Genomic DNA, 23025 nt, shown 5'->3' with positions numbered 1-23025 from the left:
TGGGCTCGGTAGCAGCAGTACCAGTTTGTCTCAGAAAGTACTGCTCTTAAGTTCTGTAAGACTGTTGCAGTCTATTATTAATAAAACTTGCCATGTTAAAGAGGGGGATGGAATAATGTCAAAATAAAATCTTTCTTAAAGCACTGTGCGTTGTTTTTTTTATTATTATTAAGGAGAACAGTTTTGAAAAGTCTGTTACCATGGCAGCAGAGCAGGCTGGCATCTCTGTAGTCAAAATCCCAAGACTTGACTACGATTAAAGTAATGGTGGCTTTTTAGTTTGATAGCCTTCAGAAAAAGGGTCTATTTGCATGGCAAACAGTACTGGGGACCTGATCCCTTTTGAAGCAGGGCTGGTTTAGTTAAGATGCTGCAGTTCCTCTGATTCCCCGTATGGCTGATCAAGAGAGGACAGCATAGGGCTGATTCTTTTAAGGGCAAATTCAAGCTGGACAGGGTACTGTGCCCCTCATGCTGGAGCCCAAGTTACTGTGCTGCTGTCATCTGTTGCTTTTACACTGCTTGTGTAAAAGACAGATTTGTCAGGACTATCATAGCTTATACCCCATCAGATTTTAAGATCTGAAATGTAGACTCACAGAATCCTAAGGGTTGGAAGGGACCTTGAAAGATCATCTAGTCTAACCACTCTACCAGAGCAGGACCACCTAGAGTAAGTCACACAGGAACTTGTCCAGGTGGGGTTTGAATGTCTCCAGAGAAGGAGACTCCACAACCCATCTGGACAGTCTGTTCCAGGACTCTCTCACTCTCACAGTGAAGAAGTTTTTCGTAATATTTCTTTGGAACCTCTTATGTTCCAGCTTATACCCATTGACCCTTGTCCTATCATTGGCCACCACTGAGAAGAGCCTGGCTCCATCCTCCTGACAGATACCAGCTAGAGTGATTTATTGAAGTTGTTGGAAGAACGTTGCAGGTGTTGCTTTGAGGGGAGCAAAAAAAGAGGAGTTTTCAAACATGTTCTCTAGTACTTACTCAGGCAGAGGATTAGAGCATTGCTTCATGCGTTCCTCATACACAAAATACAGGGCCATGTAAGTTATGTTTATGACTTGTCTTAAACCACTAGTCTTCTCTAACCAATGAGGAATGAAAAAGAAATTACCAGGTTGTGGGCTATGGGAGACAGCAGGACAAGAAGAAAGACTTCTGTCATAAGGATCTTAATGTAAACAGGAGCAGGGGATTGGTTTGGTCACAGGAGCTATCCTGTGAACTGTTACTGGATGAGCTGTACAGCCTGAAGGTAAAAATCATCCAGAGATTTGAGAAACATAGACACTGGCTGTTGCTGTGCAGAGCTGGTGTGCCTGTTTGGTTTGTCACACCCCAGTTGAGATGAAACCCATTTCCACGGCTCCTCTGATGTGCCGTGCTGCCACAGACTGGCACTTCAGAGGAGGAAAGCCACATAATCCTGCCCTCATAAAATACTGAATCATCAGGTGTCAAGTGCTGCCTTTCTCACGGTCCTGCTCTTGAAGATAATATAGGTACATACACTGGTTAACACAAGCAGGATGTAGTCAGGAACAGGCATGCGCTTTGTAAACAAGTGTTAGTGCTGAGATCAGAAATAATGGCATTGACAAGAAGGAAAGAGTTTTCTAGCTAGAGCAACCACCTGCCTGTTGGTATTTCCTGCTTCAGTTTCCCCATTGCCCTTGAATGTGCCTCAGAAGGTCATTTTACTCATGTAGATCATGGACTCCCGTTTGCAGTCAATTTTCTTCTTCCTTGGCTGGTTAAACAGCAGTGTATGCTCTGAAGAATACTTTGCTCTTTTACCAGTGCTTTAGGCAGTGGAATAGCTTAACTCAACAGCCTGTGTTTTTCAAAAGACTGTACTAGTGCCTGGGTCTTTGTTCTCTTCTGAAGGAAGTGGTGATGTTGTGGGCCTTCCAGAAAATGTGAAGGAAAATATCTCCTTAGACTCTGGTTGGCCCCCTCTTCCCCTGTACTACAGGGTTTGCCTGCTAGTATGCTGTCATCCTTGTGGTACCCTCTGATTCAGGATTTCTGCAGGTAGCTGGAGGGAAAACAGATGAATCAACATCCTGAAATCTAAGCTGAAGAGGAGAAATAACTTGTTATACTGGAGTCATAAACCAGTGCATCTGTGCAGATACCTCCCTGAGTACATATGCAGAAAAGGCAGACAATAAATCAATTCCAGACCAACCTAAACTAGGGACATCTCAGGACTTTGCCCAGCGTTTGTGTCTATGTATATATTCATCTGTATTCACCTGAAAAATCTGTAAACATTTATAGCAGGGATTTTTTTAACTGAAAAAAAAAGGAACATACAGTGATTACTTCCACTTCCCCAGATTTGTTTGTGCAGACTCTTGTTTGTACTCTTTAGAGTGAAGCTGACATATGTGCCTTTTAATGTGTTGTCTCGATCAATTTTCAAGGGGTTTAAAAGACCTAGTTCTCACTGAGAAATAGCTTTCTTAAGAACATGCCTGATGTTGGCTATGATCCTGTTTGATGCAGCGATCCTATTATAGGCTAATTGTAGAAGGAAAAAAAATGGTACCCTCATCATTTAAGATCATGTAGGTTAGTCTTTGTTAATTAATAACTGGAAGGAAGCTCTTGCAGTTTATTGTTAAGATTTGAAAACCATAAACTGAAGTGTTAGAAAAACATAAAGACTTAACACTTCCTAGTCTAAGGAAAAGATTTCACTCTGCTTACTTATTTTGTTGGAGTTAGTGGAAAGTTGAGCCCATCGGAAAACAATAATATTGACTGTTTTGGCACCAGCCTTGTCTCAGATGTGCCTGCACGTGAGCAGGCTTGATACGATAAAGCACTATGCATGGGAAATGAATGTCACACTTGCTGTTAAACAGCTCGTGGAAGCTTTAGTACTTCAGCTTGTTTTGATCTCTGTTTACATGATTCTATATTTTTGTTTCTTTTCCCCTTTCTTCCCTACCGCTATAAATCAGCAGCTTTCTTCCTGCACTGCTCAACCTGCCGTGGAACCTCGCGTGCAGTGCCCTCCTTTCCAGTAAAGAGTCTAGACAGCAAATTCCCTGGTAGCATATGCCATTTCAGATCGTTATGCCTTTTTGCTTTTTTTTGTGTGAAGGCTTTTTAGCAACTGCATTACCTCACCCGTCGGCCTGGAGATTGAGCAGCCAGCGTCGCTGATAGGGCTGCGGCACCCTGCGCTGAGCCAATGGAGAACTTCAGCTTCAAACTCTTAATGAGCAAAAGAGCAGCTTCTCATTTAGGACTCGAGAGTTAATGTGGGTTTGGGTTTTTTTTTTCTTTTTTTAAGTGTTACTTCTGAAAGACAAGCCACTTAACAATTATGTGCCATATTGCTGACCAGTGAAGCTGAACAAATAGCTATTTACATTGACAGATCAGAGGAATGTGTAAGTGCATCGTGGTAACCTACATTTTCTGTGCCAAGAGATTTGCAGCTGACTGCCTGGGTGACTCACTCCTTGGATTAGGAGATGAGGTAATGCTTTTGAGATACAGGGTGATGTCATTCCTTTACCTGAGCTGCATGCCGATGCTAGTTGCTAGTACTTTCAAGGAAAGTCCCTTTGCTGCTGCTGATGTACTAGAGAATGAGCTGTATAACTCGGATAGGAGTTGTTATTAATGTCCTTCGAGAAGATGTCAGCACAAGCAGCCACAAATGCTTGTTGTTATGTGTGTATGTGGGCACTTACAAGTATGCACATTTGCATACCTGCCTCATTCTCCAAATAAAGCTCTTTTAAAAGCAGACCTTTGTGACAATCAGTCCCTTGTCAGCACCATATCATGTAATCCCATTTATAGAGAGATTCATCTGAAAAGAAGGTGATTTTTGTTTTCACCCCCCACTGCTCCGTTTCTGTCATGAAATACCACGTTGGTGATGGTTAGTAACCTGAATGCCACTTACTCATGGTCGGTTTAACCCCACCTGCTCATGCTCTGGCATTGTCCTTCAGTGCAGCAGCTCTTTCTACTGCCTGTGTCCCCTTTTCCTGGTGTGTTCACCAGCAGCATTTGTGTCTTTCTTTCCTGATGTCACGCAGGACATGCTGCTACCATAGGCTCCCTAGGTTGAGAGCACAGGCAGGTGATAGCAGAGCTGACCAAAATGGTCTCATCTGTCCTCTACAGCTTATGTGGAACAAGGTTTTAACAGATCAGCAGGCAGTGCCCCGCTGTCAGAGAATTTTTGACAGTACAGAAGCCATCACCTGATTTGACCTGTATTTTGGGAGTATAGAAGTAAGCATGTGTTGCTAAGTCAGCTTCATGGCTGTTGGGAATTCGGGGGTGTGGTTCCCAGAAACAGCCAACATTTTGCCTGTTTTTTGCTAGTGCAAAATTTCCTACTCTGACCCTGGAGCAAGAACTTCAGGAAAAGGCAAAGGCCTTTCGTCACCAACTGATGGGATCTTCTGCAGCCCCTGGAGCACCTATTGTGGCTGTGGCTTCTAGCAAGTGTGTCTGAAAGTCCAAACTTGCAGGTAGCTATCTGCCGCTGGCACATGCTTAGTTTGACCACACTGCACAAATTTAGCTGCCAGTAGAATTTCTTTAGGATCCGTCTTAAAGCCAGCTGATGGCTGGGTTTGGTGAGTTTGGGCTCTGTGTGCCGAAACAGCGGTACAGGAGCTGGTTTGACTTTTGTATATTTGGAAAGCTGCTTATAAAAACAACCTTTGCTGTTCATTTTTATTTATATGTGGAATATCTCATGTTGCTGGAGGTGAGCAATGAGCTTCCAGACTACTCACAGGCTATATGGACCACACACAGGAAGAAACTTTGCAGTGGATTTATTGATGCAAAATAGCAGCTGCACAGGCTAAAAGTTGTCATCAAAATGATCATACATTTGAAAGAATAGCTTGCAAAAACATTTTATGATAGTTTTCTTTTGTGTTGAATGTTTTAACAAGATGATCCAACATGGTTAGAGCTGCCACTTTGACACTGGCATGTTTTGCTTTTAAAAAAGTGTTTTGCCAAATCTGTGTGCCTTTGTTTCTCAAGATCACAAGGCTGCTCTTGAATATGAAGATTTATGTAAACCTTGTTTCTTTGCTTTGTTTTCCTCTGATCAGGTGATTTCTCCAAATGACCCGTCCCTGCACAAATGTTTGCTTTTTTGTCAGTTTATTTCTGTAAGCATGTGTGTAGAGCCCTTTGTGTGTGTGTGTGTGTTTATGTACATTTTTCCTCCCCAATGATAATGCAACATTTCTTGGGCATCACAGATCTCATGCAACGTCTCTTGCAGGATGCTTGCCCTTTTTTTGCCATCAGGTGACTATCAGGGAGGGAGAGATCATGCCTCATTTTGTTTTGTAAAGAATTCTCAAGGGTTTATTTTTATCAGCTCCTCAATTACACATTGTGCTCCTGAGAGGAGTTTTTATTTTAATTGTCACTCATCGTGAGGCTTTTCAAAGCCAGAAAGCATCGATGCTGGATCCTTCAGGGATCTTAAATACAGTTACCAGCATTGTCAGTAACTCACCTTAATTTTCTCTTTGAGTGAAGTGTGTCAAACAGTGTGAGAAGAGATAATAGTTATGACACGCATGCATCTACTCTCCCTGTTTGGGTGAATCCCAACTTTTCTTAATGCTGTTTGTCTGTGACCCAGTTAGAGGAATTAAAAGTTTCATGTTAGAATTTTAATCATGCAGGAGATGTGATTTCAGATCCCTATAGTGGTTCCAGCCATAATAACCAGAAATCTTCTGGATCTTTTGTATGGCTTCATAACACACGTTTGTGCCTTGGAGTCTGAGCAGGAATATTTTGTTTGAAGTGACTGATATATATGTACCTCAAAGAGTCTTTAAATCCTAATGTTTAAAGTATCTGAATTTAAAGTAATTTATGTTGTAGGATACTGCCCAAATGGACAGAGTTCTGAAGATCTATTAAAATCTTCCATGTTAATCCATAGCCTCAAAAGCTAAGATTATGTGGATTACAGTTTCTCACTGTTCTTGATGGACACAGCCACTGTGGCTCCACAGTATTAGTTATGGTCTATCAGGCTGATAATGAGTTTCTTAATAAGTCCCTCAGTACTCATTGACAATGAGTCATGCTTCCGAACTAGGGTCTCCTTGGAAATCTCAGTGTAATGGATGAAATGCCATATCCTGGGGAAGATTGTTAATTTTTTTAGCTTGTGTCTTTAAGAAAAAGCCAGGCAAGTTTTAAAGGAACGGTATGCTTAAGAAATTATGGACAAGAGAAGTTAGATTGAACTACCTGGAAAGGCAAAGGTGAAATGTGAGCTCTGATCTTGATACTGATTGCTCTCTCTGCTTTACAAGAGGATAGATGTCCTGGAGTAGTCATTAATTATAAAAGATTTCACATGCAACCTCAGTTTTTCCTTGAAGACCAGAATTCAGTCTTCTGATCTAGAGACAATGATTCTGTGTTTAGCAGTAAACTAGCTCTGGGAAAAAAAAAGGGCGATGAAGTTGAACTTTACCTACGATGCCATTGTCTTGGAACTATCACAACTGATTGCAAAATTTACACTTTGAGCAGTGACTGTCTCTTCAAGAATGCTCCCCTCTATGTCACGTTTTGGGTGAATGCTAGTCTATCAAGTGAGCTTTAAAATATTTTGCTTGCAGTGGAAGAAGTGTCCCACACCAAACCTTTTTTTTTAACTAAGAATCATGAAATACGGATTTGATTTAAATGCCTGAAAGTTTTCTGTCTTCAGTATAACCTTGAAAAATAACACTCTGGAAGGGGAACCATAAAATAGGCCACTGGAATATATTGCTTATACAATATATTGTATATACTTGTATGTCCTTGCTTATACAGCATTTCTGTTTTCAGTTGTGAACCTTGTGCTTTGATGAAATCGTCGTTAAATGGTAACTAAACTTCATTTGTTTGTTTAGGTGTTTGGAAATAAGATGATCATCCCTTCCTTGGATGGGGACCTTTTCCAGTGGGATCGGGATCGAGAGAGCATGGAAGCAGTTCCTTTCACAGTTGAATCTCTTCTGGAGTCATCCTACAAATTTGGCGAGGATGTTGTCTTAGTTGGGGGAAAGTCTTTGACGACCTATGGGCTGAGCTCATACTCAGGGAAGGTGAGAGCCTGGAAAGTTGCCTTATGTATGTGTATTTCCAGTAGTGTCTTGCAAATAGGTTGCTCTTGAGATTTAAACTGCAGTATAGCTAAAGTACATGAGTACAGTGTCCCAAAAGAGGAGAATCTGAGCTTCTTGGGCAACAAAGGCAGTGGGCTGGAGTAAGGCTAGCAGCTGGTGCAGTTAGATAGGATGGCTGAGCCCCTCACTGCGATCTCCTTCGTGTGTGCTTCTGTTCTGGTTTCAACTCTTGTCTCACCTTTTGCCAAGCTGATTGAACTTGCTAACTCAACAGACCACAGTTATTAGATTCATTTTGGCTGTGTTAGCTGTAGCCAGCCCAGCAAGGGGTCAGAGAGTGCCAGAGCCAGCAGTAGGGAAGGGACAGGATTTTGTGATCAGAGGTAAGTGTGGAGAGAAAAAAAGACAGATGACTCCTTTCTACAGAGCTGAGAGAGAAGTTCAGCTTTTTCATATATCTCTGCTTGAAGCAGGCTTGCTGTTCATCTTACTGTATAACAAAAGCTTTAAGTGACACACTTTTTTCACAGCTAAGTTTGGATTTTTCACAACTAACGAGGAATGGCTGGTTGAAAACAAGAAAAACATTCAGTATATGGAAAAGTTGAAGATGTAATTCCTGTCAGCAAGTTTACAGTCTCTTAGAAGTCCTCCATACATTTTCAAATCATATGTAATAGTTAAGTTGAAAACTAGCTAACTAGCTAGCTAACTAGTTCAGAAAGTAATTTTCTGCTGAAATCCATAGGTTAAAAGTTTTCTATTTTGAATAAAACACAGAAGAAAAAAGTCTAGAAAAAGCACAAGAATCAATTACATTATCCAGGATCCTAGAACTGACATCCCCCTCTCCCTGTCCCTTCATGTCAGATGCCATGAAAACCTCTTGTGTATACTTTATATAGTGAAGAACAGACATTTAAAAATCAGAAACATTTGTGCATTTGAAAACAAGTTTAAGAAAAAAATAGATTCAATTTAAACTTCCAATGTTTGTTTTCCACAAAATCTTTGTTTCATTTTATATCTATTTGACCCTACATTTTAATATAGACACTTTTAATGTAGAAAACTTTTATGGTATGGTGTAGTGAGATCACTAGTGATAAAGAGCACAGACCCAAAGAAAGAGTTACTGAGAGCAATTTGATTTCCTCATTGATAGCCTGGGGCACTGTGCCCCAACAAACTGTTCCTCCTCCACTGTTCAGGAAGTGGAAATTTTGGTTTCTACTTGATTCATGGCTTAGGCTCACAGTAGCAAAGGTGCCTCATACAGGAAATAGTGCCCGACTCTTCCTTGTTTAGAATTTGGGCAGTCTGTTGTCTTTGGCAGTATGTTGTCGATTCAGACTTCCTGAAAGTGTGTTCAGATCCTTTTTCAAAAGACAATTGCCCGCAGAACTCAAATTGTGTTTGAAACTGGGACTGTTGCAGTCTGTATGACTGTGAGAGTTAAATCTTTCCCCTTTGATAGCTGACAAGGCGAAGGGGGACGGCTCAGTGCTATTTTATGTGATAGAATCATGGAATCATTTCAACTGGAAGAGACCTTTAAGATCATTGAGTCCAGCCTTTGTCCCACCCCTATCAAGCACTAGACCATTTCCCTAAGTCAATAGTACTTCATTTGAAGCTCATAGAGTTATGCTGAGTTACATATGGCATGAAAGTGGAATTATACTGTGGGTCCTAAAGGAAAGTTCTTTTGATGCCTATAGAAACAGTGGGAAAAGAGAACTAAGATTGTTGTTCTGTTAGAAGTAGAAATATGTGCAAAATATACCCAAAGATGGGAAAAAATAGCCAAAACTGTAGACTTTCTGGAATATTTTGAAAATTGTAGTTCTGAAAAGCCCTTATCTCTTAAACCAACCTTTTCAACATCTCTCAAGTTGAGCATTTAAAATCACAGAGTTCCAAATCGCCTGCGAGCCAATAATGTGTTGTACTGATTGTTAGCTTGGAATGTTGCTGTTGATTGCATTTGCCTTGAAGTGCTTCAGAACTTGGAAGCATGTGCAAGCCTCTTGCGTTGTCACTTAGGTGAAGTACATCTGCTCAGCTGTGGGCTGTCGCCGGTGGGATGATGAGGAAACAGAGCAGGAAGAGACACTCCTATTACACCGAACCCAGAAAACAGTCCGTGCTGTTGGACCACGCAGTGGCAATGAAAAGTAAGTGTAAGAATTGCTGCAAAATAATCTGATAGAGGTAAGAGCTTAATATGTAATGTTTTAAGGATTTGACCTTGTTTTTCCTCTCTTTAGACTAGACATTGCACAAGGGAGTTTTGCTGGTTAAGCGAAGGAATTCACCGAACTATTGGCTAGAATCTAAGCCCTTTGCTTCTCAGTGCTTTGGAACAATGTCCTGAACTCTAGTTTTATAGATGACTAGACAGAGAAGATATGTACACATGTTTATTCCCTCTAAGTCAAATGAAAATTACTCTCCTCAAAAGAGCTTGTCATTGCTCTACTGCACAGGCAAATGTCAATAGTGTTTGTTTCAACTGTTTTATTTTTTTGTACTAAAGGAGACAAAAAGTCTTCTTATGACCTGCTCTTGGAGTTTTTAGTTCTTTACCTGCTCATGGTATGTGCCAATGTGGTGGTGTGGTTGGGTGTTTTTTTTATAGTTGGTGTCTTTAGCTTTCATTTTAACTTAATACTTTAAAGTGTCTTCAGTCGTATTTTTTAGAAGTCCCATCCTTAAATCTGCTTTGTTCATTTTGTAACATAGGTGGTCTATTCTGTCCAAACTGTAGGTAGTGGTTCAGCCTGTGACTTGCTGAGTGCTGTCACATTGAAGTTTAACTACATCAAGATTGCTATAAAAATCATAGAATCATAGAATGGTAGGGTTGGAAGGGACCTTTAGAGATCATCTAGTCCAACCCCCCTGCAGAAGCAGGGTCACCTAGATCAGGTCACAGGCAGGTATTCTACTATAAACATCCAAAACACACTTCCAGCCTAAACGATTCTGGGATTCTATGATTCACAAAATACAGCTTCAAAAGGCTGGTTGTCATACATTGATACAATAACTGCCCAACAATTTAGTGAACTACATTCCTTGATCCTCTGCTCCCTCTACTGTTTGCAGCAGGATTTGACAGGTTGTGCATCTGTAGTGTGTCAGAGGGAAGCTAATTAGAACTCGCAACAGATTAGCAGATCAGATGTCTAAAAAGAGAACTCTCAGGTTCTTTCCTTCTTGGATACTTACATTGACAGGGAGAGTTGTGTCATCAAAACATGTGTTTTCCTTCATACATCTCTTCTAGATCCTCCTGTCTTTGTAGTTAGAAATAGAGTTGCTTTCCTGGTGACATGATAGGGCTGCTATGGAGTTTACAGGATAGATCTGGGTTTTTAATGCAGAGGAAAAAAAAAGCCAAACCCCAAAAATTTTAATAAATGAATTGAATATATACAATATGCCAGACTTTTACCATAAGGGTGTAAATTCTTCAAGGAGGCAGTTTGGACTTCTGGTTGTTGCCAGACTGGTCCTGGCCATACTGTTGAAATATTTTCCTCCTTTTTGCTGTTAAAGAAGCAAACTTGCCATCCTTTCCCATCTGTCTTCTCTACAGCATTGGTCTATATTATGGGGAACAAAACAGACTTATTCTATCTGAAAATAATTTTCAGTTTCTGCCCCAATTTGTTGATTTACAAAAATAAAAAGCTTCTGTCTATGTGAGATAACTGGATTTTTTTGGTGTTAGCATTACCTCATGGGCTGTGATTGTTCCTGGTTTCATGAAGTACTTGTCTAACAAATCCTGTGTTACTTTGTATGAGGGATTAAACAAAAGCAAGCATTGTACCTTACATTTCAAATTAAATCCACTTTATTAATGAAGATAACTATGTCTTGTGTAAGAGACTGCTTCCTAAATGCTTTATGCTTGTTGCTTTCATCAGCTACATAACATTTTCCTACTAAACACACACAGCTGTAGGGTCTGATGTTTTTATACGCCTCTCCATATACTACACCTCTAATGCCGTTGGCCCTACTTCACAGAATCACAGAATGGTATGGGTTGGAAGGGACCTTTAGAGATCATCTAGTCCAACCCCCCTGCAGAAGCAGGGTCACCTAGATCAGGTCACATAGGAACATGTCCAGACAGGCTTCCTCAACTTCCTCACTATATTGGACGAGATTTCTGTTTGGTTTGTATTCTGCATTAGCACTCCCCCTCCTGGTACAGCTGTGTTCATCTGACAATCTTAAAAGAGTTTGGTGCAGATATGGGCCAAATATAGGTATATTCAGTTTAAGAATCAATTGGATGGAGGATTTGGGATATATAAATTGTTTCCAGAAAGTTTTTCTCTTTTTCTTTAAGGTGGAATTTCAGTGTTGGTCACTTTGAGCTGCGCTATGTCCCAGACATTGAAACTAGAGCAGGGTATATTGAGAGCAATTTAAAATCAAATATGAACAAAGAAGAAACAAAAATTATTTCAGATGTGGAGGAGCAGGAAGCTATGATGAAAGATACAGTGATAAAGGTCTCAGTAGCTGACTGGAAGGTGATGGCTTTTAACAAACGAGGAGGACATCTGGAATGGGAATATCAGGTAAGGGAAAAGACAGAATATTAAATGTTACTAAAGCAGAAGTTTTGATGTCTTTCATCTTGAGTTTCAGGTACTGCCTTTGTACAGAGGCACACATCTGCTTGTAATTTTTTTTAAGTGAAGTTCTGACTTTGAGCTGCACAAAAATTAAACCAAGGAATTTAAGCACATTGTTTAACATTATTCTTGTATAATATCCAGTTATACAGCATTAATTTTCCAGTTACTTCTTTCTTCTTCAGTTTTGCACTCCAATTGCTTCTGCATGGCTGGTTAAGGATGGCAAAGTAATTCCAATCAGTCTGTTTGATGACACAAGTTACACTGCAAACAGTGAAGTGTTGGAAGATGAAGAAGATCTCGTGGAAGCCGCCAGAGGGGCCACAGAATCCAGCGTCTATTTGGGTGAGACCCCAACTGAAACGTTATCTGTAGCAAACATTATTCTCCTCTCTGAGATTGTAGTAAAGCAGACATTTCTTGATCACAGTTAAAAAGAGCTATAACATGTCCAGTCTGATATTCTGCATAATGAAGGCTGTCAAATTTAGCCCATGTTGCTTTATAAAGCCCCAACTCACATACACAGCCCAGAAAAACTTGGTTTAAAGAATTTCAGAAGGTAGAGATGTGTCCTCATCAATTCCTAGCCTGCTGTGATCTTTACTGTTGTCATTCAGAGTCAGTGTTCCATATACCCATCTTAGAAATTGTGACAGTAGCAGAAGGCACAGGATAGCTTTGGCTATGGGAGAATTGATATCTTTATTGTTTAGCCTAGACACTGATAGTAAAAAGATTGATTTATTTCCTCCCTCTTTTTCAAACACAGAAGATTTCAAAACCATCAGTCTTTTCCATTTTGATTCTGAAATGTTTGTTGCTTTGTAGTTTCATTACATTGGAGATTATTCAAAGTCTTAAAACTTTTAAAGATAGGTTTAGAGCTAACAAGGCAGTCTTAACTGCTTGGTAAGCAGTAATCAGTGAGCAACATCACCCTCCAGTCTGCTGATTTGTCACATTCATTTTTTCCTCTACGCTGATTACAGTAACTTAGCATGAAGAAATTTCAGTTAAGATTTTACGTGCCTTAAGTTGTCATCCAGCTGTCAGAATTCATTTGATGTGGCTTATGACAATTTGAAATAGTGAACTCTGATCCTTCTTCCTCTCAGCTGACTCTGGCTGAGAGGTAAATGTGCTTTGGTTTTGGAAGACTTTGTTTGCCTTAACCTTTTCTTGTAGCTTTCCTTGTAGCTTTCCTTTTAGTGATTACACAGGTAAAGAACAACACTAGAAAGAAGACAGGTTTTTCAGGGCTACCTGAAGATGCTGAGGGGACTGGAGCATTTTCCTTATGAGGAAAGGCTGTGGGAACTGGGGCTGTTTAGTCTGGAAAAGAGGAGACTGAGAGAGGATCTCATTAACATTTACAAATATCTAAAGGGTGGGTGTCAGAAGGTTGGGACATCCCTTTTTTCTATGGTAACTAGCAACAGGACAAAGGGTAATGAGATGAAGCTGGAACACAAAAAGTTCCACTTAAACATAAGTAAAAACTATTTTAATGTTGAGGTGAGGGAGCCTTGGCACAGGCTGCCCAGGGAGGATGTGGAGGCTCCTTCCTTGGAGGTCTTCAAGACCCGCCTGGACATGTTCCTTTGCAACCTAATCTAAGTGAACCTGCTTCTGCAGGAGAGTTGGATTAGATCTCTAAAGGTCCCTTCCAACCCTATCATTTTATGATTCTATGATTCAGCCTTCCTGCTAATGGTTGTTGAGGAGTCATCTACCAGCATTAACAAGGGTAGGAAGTTTGAAAGAAGCATTAGCTACGCAAAGTCCAAGCTGCTTTATAGCTCTTTAGAATTGCTGGCATTTTTCTGTAGCAGCAGGTCTCCAACAGTGAAAATGGGATGTTCTCATCTCTTGCTTTTCTAGAACAGGGGGAACATATTATTTGAATTCATCCAGCCTAGCAATTAGAGTCAGTATCTCAGACTCTCAGAATATAAAGAAATAGTTTCAAAAATGTTTTTAACTGTGTATTTTAACCAGGCAACTTTATTCTGAGGCTCAAGTGACCTAAAACCTTAAGACTAATATGCTTTCTGGTTTATTACTTAGGTATGTATAGAGGCCAGTTGTATCTTCAGTCATCAGTCAGAATTTCTGAGAAATTCCCAACCAACCCAAAAGCTCTGGAATCCAGGAAGGATAATGCAATTATTCCTCTCCCTAAAATCAAATGGAAACCTTTAATCCGTAAGTAGCAGTTCCAAGTTTCAATTGCTCTCTTAGCTCTGAAAAGGTAGGCCATCTTTCTGATTTTCAGTATGTTGCAAGCTAGTCTAATAGTTTCCAGCTGTGGAACAGTTTAGGCATGATGTCAGTGCTTTATTAATTGTTGGGGTTTGTTACTATTTCAATGTTTTCTATCTGCTTTCTTTTACTATGAATTTGACAGTCATCTTTAATAATGAACTGTTGTGTCTTCTAAATCACATTTTTCAAAGAAAAAGAGGATTTTTTTTGCAGTGATGTGAATATAAATGAATTGACTTGTCTAAAAGTGGTATTTTGGCAAGGGAGAGAGTTGTTAAGTTACCTTAAAATACCTTTCTCAATGTTTCCTTGCAGTAATTGTGGTTCTCATGATCTGATCCAAGAGACATAGATTACACAATTGAAGTTGTCATTAAATTAATACAATAACAGAATTTTGGTAACAGTCCAGCTCAGAAAATTGTGTCTTTTCTATGCTTAGATTCGCCTTCCAGGACTCCAGTGTTGGTGGGGTCTGATGAGTTTGATAAGTGTCTCAGCAATGACAAATATTCTCATGAGGAGTACAGTAATGGAGCACTTTCAGTTCTACAGTATCCATACGGTAGGTGGAAGTTCCCAATTCAGCAGCAAGGCTTACCCATTTATTGTCTGTGACATTCAATAAGTACCTGTTTGTTTGATTTTAAATATATAGCTCTTTTTAACCTTCTATGAACTGGGAAATTATTGCCCAAAGTAGGGTTTCCAAATGGTGGCATGTGTACCATTAGTGCCACACAAAGCACTCCAGAGTGTCAGAAATCCCTGCTGCAGAAGTATTGTGTGCACTGCCATTGCCACTGGTAGTTGGTCCAAGTGGAAAAACCTTGTGAATTGTTACTTCTTCAGAATTTGCTAACACTGCTAGAGACTCAGCCTGGTGGTATATATGGAAGATATTCTGGTTTCAAGCTCTCAGTAGTCAGGCCGTCTCAAGTGGTAAACTTTGTTGGGAGGCTTAGTTGTTGTGGAGTTTATAACCTGTAAACTCAATGAACTGAGCTTGCTTATGTGCCATTTAAAATCATAGAGCATGCAGACAAAAACCTCCATCCCTGGAAAGGTGATGGAACAACTCAGGGGGAGTCAACATGGATTCACCAAGGGGAAATCCTGTTTGACCAATCTGATATCCCTCTATGAGTGCATAACCGGCTGGCTAGATGAGGGGAGAGCAGCGGATGTCATCTACCTTGACTTCAGCAAGGCTTTTGACACTGTCTCCCATAACATCCTCATCAGAAAGCTCAGGCAGTGTGGCTTGGATGAGTGGACAGTGAGGTGGATCAAGAGCTGCTGAATGACAGAGCCCAGAGGGTGCTGATCAATGGCACAGTGTCGAGTTGGAGGCCTGTGGCCAGTGGAGTTCCACAGAGATCGGTTCTCGGGCCAGTCTTGTTCAACATCTTCATCAAGGACCTGGATGAGGGGACAGAGTGACCCTCAGCAAGTTCCCTGATGACACCAAACTGGGAGGACTGGCTGATTCTCCAGAGGCTGTGCTGCCATTCAGCGGGATCTTGACCGGCTTGAGAGTTGGGCAGAGAGGAACCTCCTGAGGTTCAACAAGGACAAGTGCAGAGTCCTGCATGTGGGAAGGAACAACCCCATGCACCAGCACAGGCTGGGGATTGACCTGCTGGAGAGCAGCACCAGGAGAGAGACCTGGGAGTGCTGGTTGATAATAAACTAAACATGAGCCAGCAATGTGCCCTCATGGCCAAGAAGGCCAGTGGCATCCTGGGATGCATCAAGAACAATGTGGGCAGCAGGTCAAGGGAGGTTCTTCTCCCTCTCTACTCTGCCCTGGTGAGGCCTCATCTGGACTCCTGTGTCAAGTTCTGGGCTCCTCAGCTCAAGAGGGACAGGGAAGTGCTGGAGAGAGGCCAGTGCAGGGCCACCTGTTCAGGGGACTGGAACATCTTTCATATGAGGAAAGGCTGCGGGAACTGGGGCTGTTTAGTCTGGAGAAGAGAGACTGAGGGGAGATCTTACTAACATTTACAAATATGTAAGTGGTGGGTGTCAGGAGGTTGGGACATCCCGTTTTTCTGTTACAGGTCGCAACAGGACAAGGGGTAATGGGATGAAGCTGGAACGCAAAAAGTTCCACTTAAACATAAGAAAAAACTATTTCACTGTTGAGGTGAGGGAGCCCTGGCACAGGCTGCCCAGAGGGGTTGTGGAGGCTCCTTCCTTGGAGGTCTTTAAGACCCACCTGGACATGTTCTTGTGTGACCTGATCTAGGTGACCCTGCTTCTGCAGGAGGGTTGGACTAGATGATCTATAAAGGTCCCTTCCAACCCCTACCATTCTATGATTCTATGAAGAATACTCCCTCTCTGTTGAGGACAACTGTTAATGAGAAGATCATAGTTACCTACAAGTAAATCTATGCCTTCTGTGTGTTTTTTATACACAGATAATGGTTATTACTTACCCTACTACAAGAGAGAGAGAAACAAACGGAGCACTCAGATCACTGTGAGGTTTTTTGACGATCCAAATTACAAGAACATTCGCAAGAAAGATCCTGTTCTTCTGCTTCATTGGTGGAAGGAGATTGTTGGCACTATTGTATTTTGCATCGTGGCCACAACTTTTATCGTTCGCAAACTTTTCCATCCCCATCCTTCCAGCAGAGTAAGTTTGTTTTTTATCTGAATCCTAAATACAGAGGATATTCTTCTAGCCTTTGGGGTTTGAGTCTGCAGTGAGTAGTATTAATAAGTTAATAACTAATTAAACAGCAAAATCTAAAGCCTAAATCTACTGTTCTAATCTATCTGTGAAGCTGCCGTCTACAGTTTACTTAACTGCTTCAGCAAGCAAATCAGACTGCGTCAACCATATCTGGTACCTCCGGAGGTATTTACACTGAAATGACTCAATGCCATATCTAGGGGTACAGATTGGTCTCAAGTACTTGAGGAGCTGATTTTTTTTGTTTGCTTGTTTTCTTTGGTCTTGTTTCCATAACCCTTGTTAGCTGAGGAAGGAATCCGAAACACAATGTCAGACTGATAGTAAATACGAGCCCGCCTGTGGAGATGTTAAAGACAGCAGCTGGAGTGACGTCAAGAACTCTGGATATGTGTCAAGGTGAGCTCAATTCAACATAACCAGTACAGAGTTTTTAGTCAGTGTGACAACTAATACTGTTTTGAGGACTAGATCATCTTTCAAGGTCCCTTCCAACCCCTTGGATTCTGTGCTCTATGAAAGAGTAGATGTCCACTTGTTCTTACCTACCCTAGTCCCTAGTGCTCTGACTTTGCAGGATAATGGCAGCTGACACAAAGAACCCTGTCACCCATTACTGATGGAAGATTACAGTTATAGTTGGTCTAAGCAGTCCCAGAGACTTTGCAAGATTCCTGTGATCAGGAACATTGCTGTCATATTTCCTGCTGATACATGAAATGGAAGATTGTTTCTTGAAAGCCTTAATCAGTGTTTATGCCTTCTGTTTCTCTATTTATGGATTAAAGCAGAGAAAGGCAATTACAAATGGAAACAGGTGATGTTTTATATACTCAGCAGAATAGGCAGACTGTAGTTGGAACAAACCTTTGCTGCTATTAAGGAGTTGGTTAAGACAGAGGGTGTATAGGGATGTATCATGATACTCTGGAGAAAATGTGACTGTTTCCTGCACATTTGTAACTCACTGAAAGTAAGACCTGGAGTATTGAAAATGAGGAAGAGTAAGATAGTGAGATCTAAGAACAGTGACATTTTGGAATGGTTACTTAGAAGGACTAATTACAGAAATAGTTATTTGGGGTGGGGTTAAAGGCAAATCATGATTTAGGAAGTAATTACTTGTCACCACTTAGTTTGGGTATAGAAACTTAGGCTCCATACTCATGGTCCATAGTCCAGTAAGCTTGCAAGCTGATAGTATGAAAAACCTCTTCTGTTTCCCCTGTACATGTGTAATGGATCTTGCTGGGTTATGTTAGACACTGGATAAGTGCATAATCAGCAACTGTCCATTTCATAAATAGGTAAATATCTGATTGCCTCAACGAGTTATCAGAGGAAAAAGGTTAAGAAATGCTTCAAGTTGTTCAGTATGTTTTGGCTGTACAGAAATATTTCACTCTTACTCAAATGATTTTTTTCTTCTGTCTATACTAATGTATTTTTCTCCCTTATCCTCCCTATATTCTTCTGTCTCTTCTTCACACCCTTCTCCTCCCAGATATCTGACAGATTTTGAACCAATTCAGTGTCTGGGTCGTGGAGGTTTTGGAGTAGTTTTTGAAGCTAGAAATAAAGTGGACGACTGCAACTACGCCATCAAAAGGATCCGTTTACCCAACAGGTAATGAATTACTTCGTTAAGATACAGAAAAAGTAACAAGTGAATGGTGGGATCCCATCCTGCACTGAACCATCTGTTCCTGAACTGGTTTCGCAGATACTACATTAGGATGGATGACAGACTTTTTAATTGGGGAGGGGGGGGAAACTTACCAAGTTTTGGCATGGAGAATTTGGCATATATAATCACAGCAGAAGGGTGACCTGCTTGGCTAAAATACTGGTGTGGCAGGACACTTGTGAGGATGCTGCAGCTACGTGGAAACATATTTGATTTCCTTGATGAATACAGCCTTTGATAAGAGGACCAGTTTTTTGTAGCACTGTTAATTTGCTTCTCTCCTTCCTCTCCTTACCATTCCTACCCCACCTTCTCTTTCTTTTCTCTCTCCCTTCTCCCAGTTTTTCTGACTCCATTTGTTCATTTGTTTCATTTTCTGGTCCCACAACCCCTACCTTTTCTTTCAGTCATAGGTGGTCAAGCCATGCTACTGAATTACCCTACACAGAGCTTGCAGCAGTTCCTTTTAGTGGGAGATGGGAGACACTGCTTCTGGAAATCTCAAGTTAGAACAGCAACAGGCAGGCCAGTAGAGGGAGGGGGTAAAACTATGAAATGTAGAATAACTACTTTTTTGAATGTGTTAAATAAGTGTAACTATTTAAGTTTAAAGGTTTTGCTTAGAAATTTAAGGTAGAAATTTAAGGTTCTTCTTTTCCAGGCATATTCAAACCCATTAAATAAAATCAGCAGGCTTCATTTGATTTGGTTACAGTCTCAAGAGCAGCAAGTCTTTACTTCAGTAAGATAGTAGGCTGCCTGTTTTCCTGTCCATAGAATGGAGTCTTTATGCAGTCTCCTTGTGTGGTGCCAATTAGTAAAGAAATACAGGACAAGGGGGAAAGGGATGAAGCTGGAACACAAAAAGTTCCACTTAAACATAAGAAAAAACTATTTCACTGTGAGGGAGCCCTGGCACGGGCTGCCCAGTGGGGTTGTGGAGGCTCCTTCCTTGGAGGTCTTCAAGACCCACCTGGGCATGTTCCTGTGTGACCTGATCTAGGTGAACCTTCTTCTGCAGGGGGGTTGGACTAGATGATTTCTGGAGGTCTCTTCCAACCCCTACCATTCTATGATTCTATGATTACTGTCTTCTTTTCTGTCAGTGTCTTCTACATCCCTGTAAAATATTGTTTAGTGCCCTTTTTTTTTCTACCTTATAAACAGTTGAGAGCAAGATGAACCCATTCCTCTCAGTTTTGCTGCTTGTAATTATTTGAAAAGGGATGACCAAATACTTAGCTGTGATGAGCACATACCACTCCTCCACACTTCTAATGTAAAGGAGTTACTCTGGGGTATTTAAGATATACCTGTCTTTTGGTGTGAAGAGCAATACTACCTGCCTGGCTTATAGTGGGCCAATTTGATTAAATTTCTTTGCAGAAATTTCTGTGCTATGCTGCTGCTTTATGTGACCACATCTCTTGTTCTTCTCCCTCCAAATTGTAGGGAGCTGGCTCGTGAGAAGGTGATGAGGGAAGTCAAGGCATTAGCTAAGCTGGAGCATCCAGGGATTGTTCGGTATTTCAACGCTTGGCTGGAAGCTCCACCTGAGAGATGGCAGGAAAAGATGGATGAACAGTGGTTAAAAGATGAAAGGTAATTTGCGTTGTTTTTTAACAATTGAGTTTGAAGCTTGTACATCAACAGAACTGGAGAACTGGTAGATGATCCAGGAAGATGAAGAGACTGGGTAGGAAAGAGGTAGTTTTTATAGAATCATATTGGTTGAAAAAGACCTTTAAAGACCATTGAGTCCAACCTCTCACACTGCCAAGCCCATCACTAACCTGTGTCCCTCAGCACCTCATCTATGTCTTTTAAATATCTCCAGGGATGGGGGCTCTACCACCTCCCTGGGCGGCCTGGGACAGTGTCTGACAACCCTCACAGGGAAAAAGTTCTTCTTAATCTCCAATCTAAACCTCCCCTGGCACAATTTGAGGCTATTTCCCCTTATCACTTGTTACCTGGGAGAAAAGACCAACCCACACCTCACCATAGCCTTCTTTCAGATAGTTGTAGAGAGTGATCGTGTCTCCCCCCAGCTTCCTCAGCTGCTGTTCATCAGACTTGTGCTCCAGACCCTTCCCCAGCTCTGGTGTTCATCTCTGGACATGCTGCAGCCTGTCAATGTCCATCTTGTAGTGAGGGGCCCAGAGCTGAACACAGCACTTGAGATGTAGCCTCACCAGTGCTGAGTACAGGGGGACAATCCCTGACCTGGCCCTGCTGGTCACACTATTTCTGATACAAGCCAGGATGCCACTGGCCTTCTTGTCTACTTGAGCTTATTGCTGACTCATGTTATTAACTTAGCCTGTCAATTTTTAAATTGAACAAGGTACAAATAGGTCACAGTTGTACATAGGATGTCTCAATTTTTTTGGGACCTCCATTGTGTTAAAGTCTTTCTTTCAGCTTAGGAAACATCTTGTAGTTCTTAATTTAACTTTTGTAATTGGCTTTTTGGGTGGTTGGAAGGTTGAAGCATTGCTATTGTGATTCAATTTTAAACTCTCTCCTCTTTGTTGTCTTGGTTTAGATGGATCTGGTTCAGTACTCCAATGCTTCAATTAATGTAGTTCATCAGAAATGTGTGAGGGATAATAACAGGGACAATTTATAAAGCTTGGTAGAAGAAGGTTAAAAATGGAAAATTCAATAAAGTAGTTAGAGGATGTTAAAAGAAAGGAAAAAGTGTGGGTGTATGTTGGCATTTCAAGAATGAAGCCTAATACAAGACTATTTAGTGATCTCAATGTGCCTGAAAATCCTTTAGAATATAGCAACCTTTATGTTTCAGGCATCAAATTAACATCTCACAGCTGTAATTCTGCCAAGGCACTTTAGATAGTCACTGCAATGCATGTTCTAAAGGACCAAGTTTTCTCAAGCTAAAGATGAGCCTGATTGCACATTGGGAATCCAGGCAGTAGAGCTTGCTAAATTGTCCTTTATCAATGAGAAAGCATTATCCTCACTCTGACTGATCTCTGGATTTTGTTCTTCTAGCACTGACTGGCCACTCAGTTCTCCCAGTCCAATGGATGTCCCATCGTTTAAGATCAGAACAGAGCCGTTTTCCTCAAAGGAGCACATTGAAGTTATTGCCACTTCATCGGAGAGGGTAAGGTCTGTGGGAATACCCTGTGGTCAGTCTGATTCTTCTGGAAGCCACTTTTCTCCTCTGGAATTTTCTGCCACAGACAACAGGGACTTACACCAGTCAGAAGATCCACTCTTAAACCTCCAGGACAGTGTCCTTACAGGCTGTGATGTAGAAGACAGTACTATCAACAATAACGAGCTGGGTCACTCCTTGGAAATTCGTTCTTCAGCTGTTCCTGTTGTACACCTGAGGGAAGGGACCTCCTCTTCTATTGTGTTTGAGGATTCTGGTTGTGGAAATGCTTCCAGTAAGGAAGATAAAGTTGATATTTCACATGATGAGAGTCTTTCTGAGGATAAGGCAAAAATTACAAAGGAATCTGCTAACAAGAAATCTGCTTCAGGAAGTCCGCTCTCCGTTTCTCCACCAAGGCCAACAAGTTTAAGCCTGGACCTATCTAAAAATATTGCAGAAAAGGTCAAGCCCACCTCTCCAAAGGTGTATCTTTACATCCAGATGCAGCTCTGCAGGAAAGAGAACCTTAAAGACTGGATGAGCAGAAGATGCCTGATAGAGGAGAGAGAAAGGACAGAGTGTCTGCAGATATTTCTGCAGATAGCCGAAGCAGTTGACTTTCTGCATAGCAAGGGATTAATGCACAGGGATCTCAAGGTTTGTATTCATGGGTTACTGTAGGAAAAGTGTTGGAGGGTTTTTTTTTTTATGTATTTATTGATGTGATCATCACTGAATGCTCGATGTTTCCAAATGCTTGTTTTAATTGGTTATCTCGCTGGCCATTCCCTACAGGCAAATGTTCAGTACTGTGAAGTTGTCTTTGGAGCTATCATAGCTTGAATTATCTGTATCCAAAGTATAGAAAAGTCTCTGGTGCTGCAAAATTCCTGAAACACATAGACTGACCCAAATGGCATGACAGGGTAGCTATCTCTCCACCTCATTACAAAGCTGCGCATCAGCCATTCCCAATTTGACTGTTCCTAGCAGAGCAGTGCCAGGCTGTTTAGCTCAGTGTCAAGTTCTGCTTTAAATTTACAGATCAGGTGAATACAGGTAAAATTTTGGTTTTTGTGTGTGGGAGTAATATGACACTGGAGCAAATGTTGCTCAAGTAGTTGACTCTTATCAGTGAGACCTCAGCATTGATGTCAAAAAGCTGGCTTAACATCTGCACAATAATCCGGAGGTGCAGTGTTCCAGGAAATAGACATTAATCATTCATTATTGCAATTAAAGTCTTTCTTACAGCAAGACTTCTTGTACCTGGCACAGATCAGTTGCATTTGTTTTATGACATTTGTAATTCAAGTACAGGGTTGTTGGTTGCTGAGCTGTGTGTCAAGGCAAGCTGTTTGGGATCCTGTTCTCCTGTTTCACATGAAGCAGATGATTGTCAGTGT

The 23025-nt window shown here is 41.1% G+C and overlaps 1 protein-coding gene across 1 annotated transcript in view; it reads left to right on the top strand.

Annotated features, from left to right (window-relative positions):
• Positions 1 to 23025, top strand: part of EIF2AK3 (eukaryotic translation initiation factor 2 alpha kinase 3) — a 49050-nt gene that overhangs the window by 16150 nt on the left and 9875 nt on the right. The window contains exons 3-13 of the mRNA XM_061993693.1: positions 6948 to 7142; positions 9210 to 9340; positions 11533 to 11767; positions 12010 to 12172; positions 13898 to 14035; positions 14538 to 14660; positions 16522 to 16742; positions 17089 to 17201; positions 18307 to 18429; positions 19942 to 20091; positions 21508 to 22276. Coding sequence (XP_061849677.1) covers positions 6948 to 7142; positions 9210 to 9340; positions 11533 to 11767; positions 12010 to 12172; positions 13898 to 14035; positions 14538 to 14660; positions 16522 to 16742; positions 17089 to 17201; positions 18307 to 18429; positions 19942 to 20091; positions 21508 to 22276 — 2361 coding nt within the window. The remainder of the gene's footprint in view (positions 1 to 6947; positions 7143 to 9209; positions 9341 to 11532; positions 11768 to 12009; positions 12173 to 13897; positions 14036 to 14537; positions 14661 to 16521; positions 16743 to 17088; positions 17202 to 18306; positions 18430 to 19941; positions 20092 to 21507; positions 22277 to 23025) is intronic.

This window comes from Colius striatus, chromosome 3, assembly GCF_028858725.1.
Source record: "Colius striatus isolate bColStr4 chromosome 3, bColStr4.1.hap1, whole genome shotgun sequence".
NCBI classification, from domain to species: Eukaryota; Metazoa; Chordata; class Aves; order Coliiformes; family Coliidae; genus Colius; species Colius striatus.
Note: the sequence above shows the minus strand (reverse complement) of the source record. Positions and strands in the feature narration are given on the sequence as shown.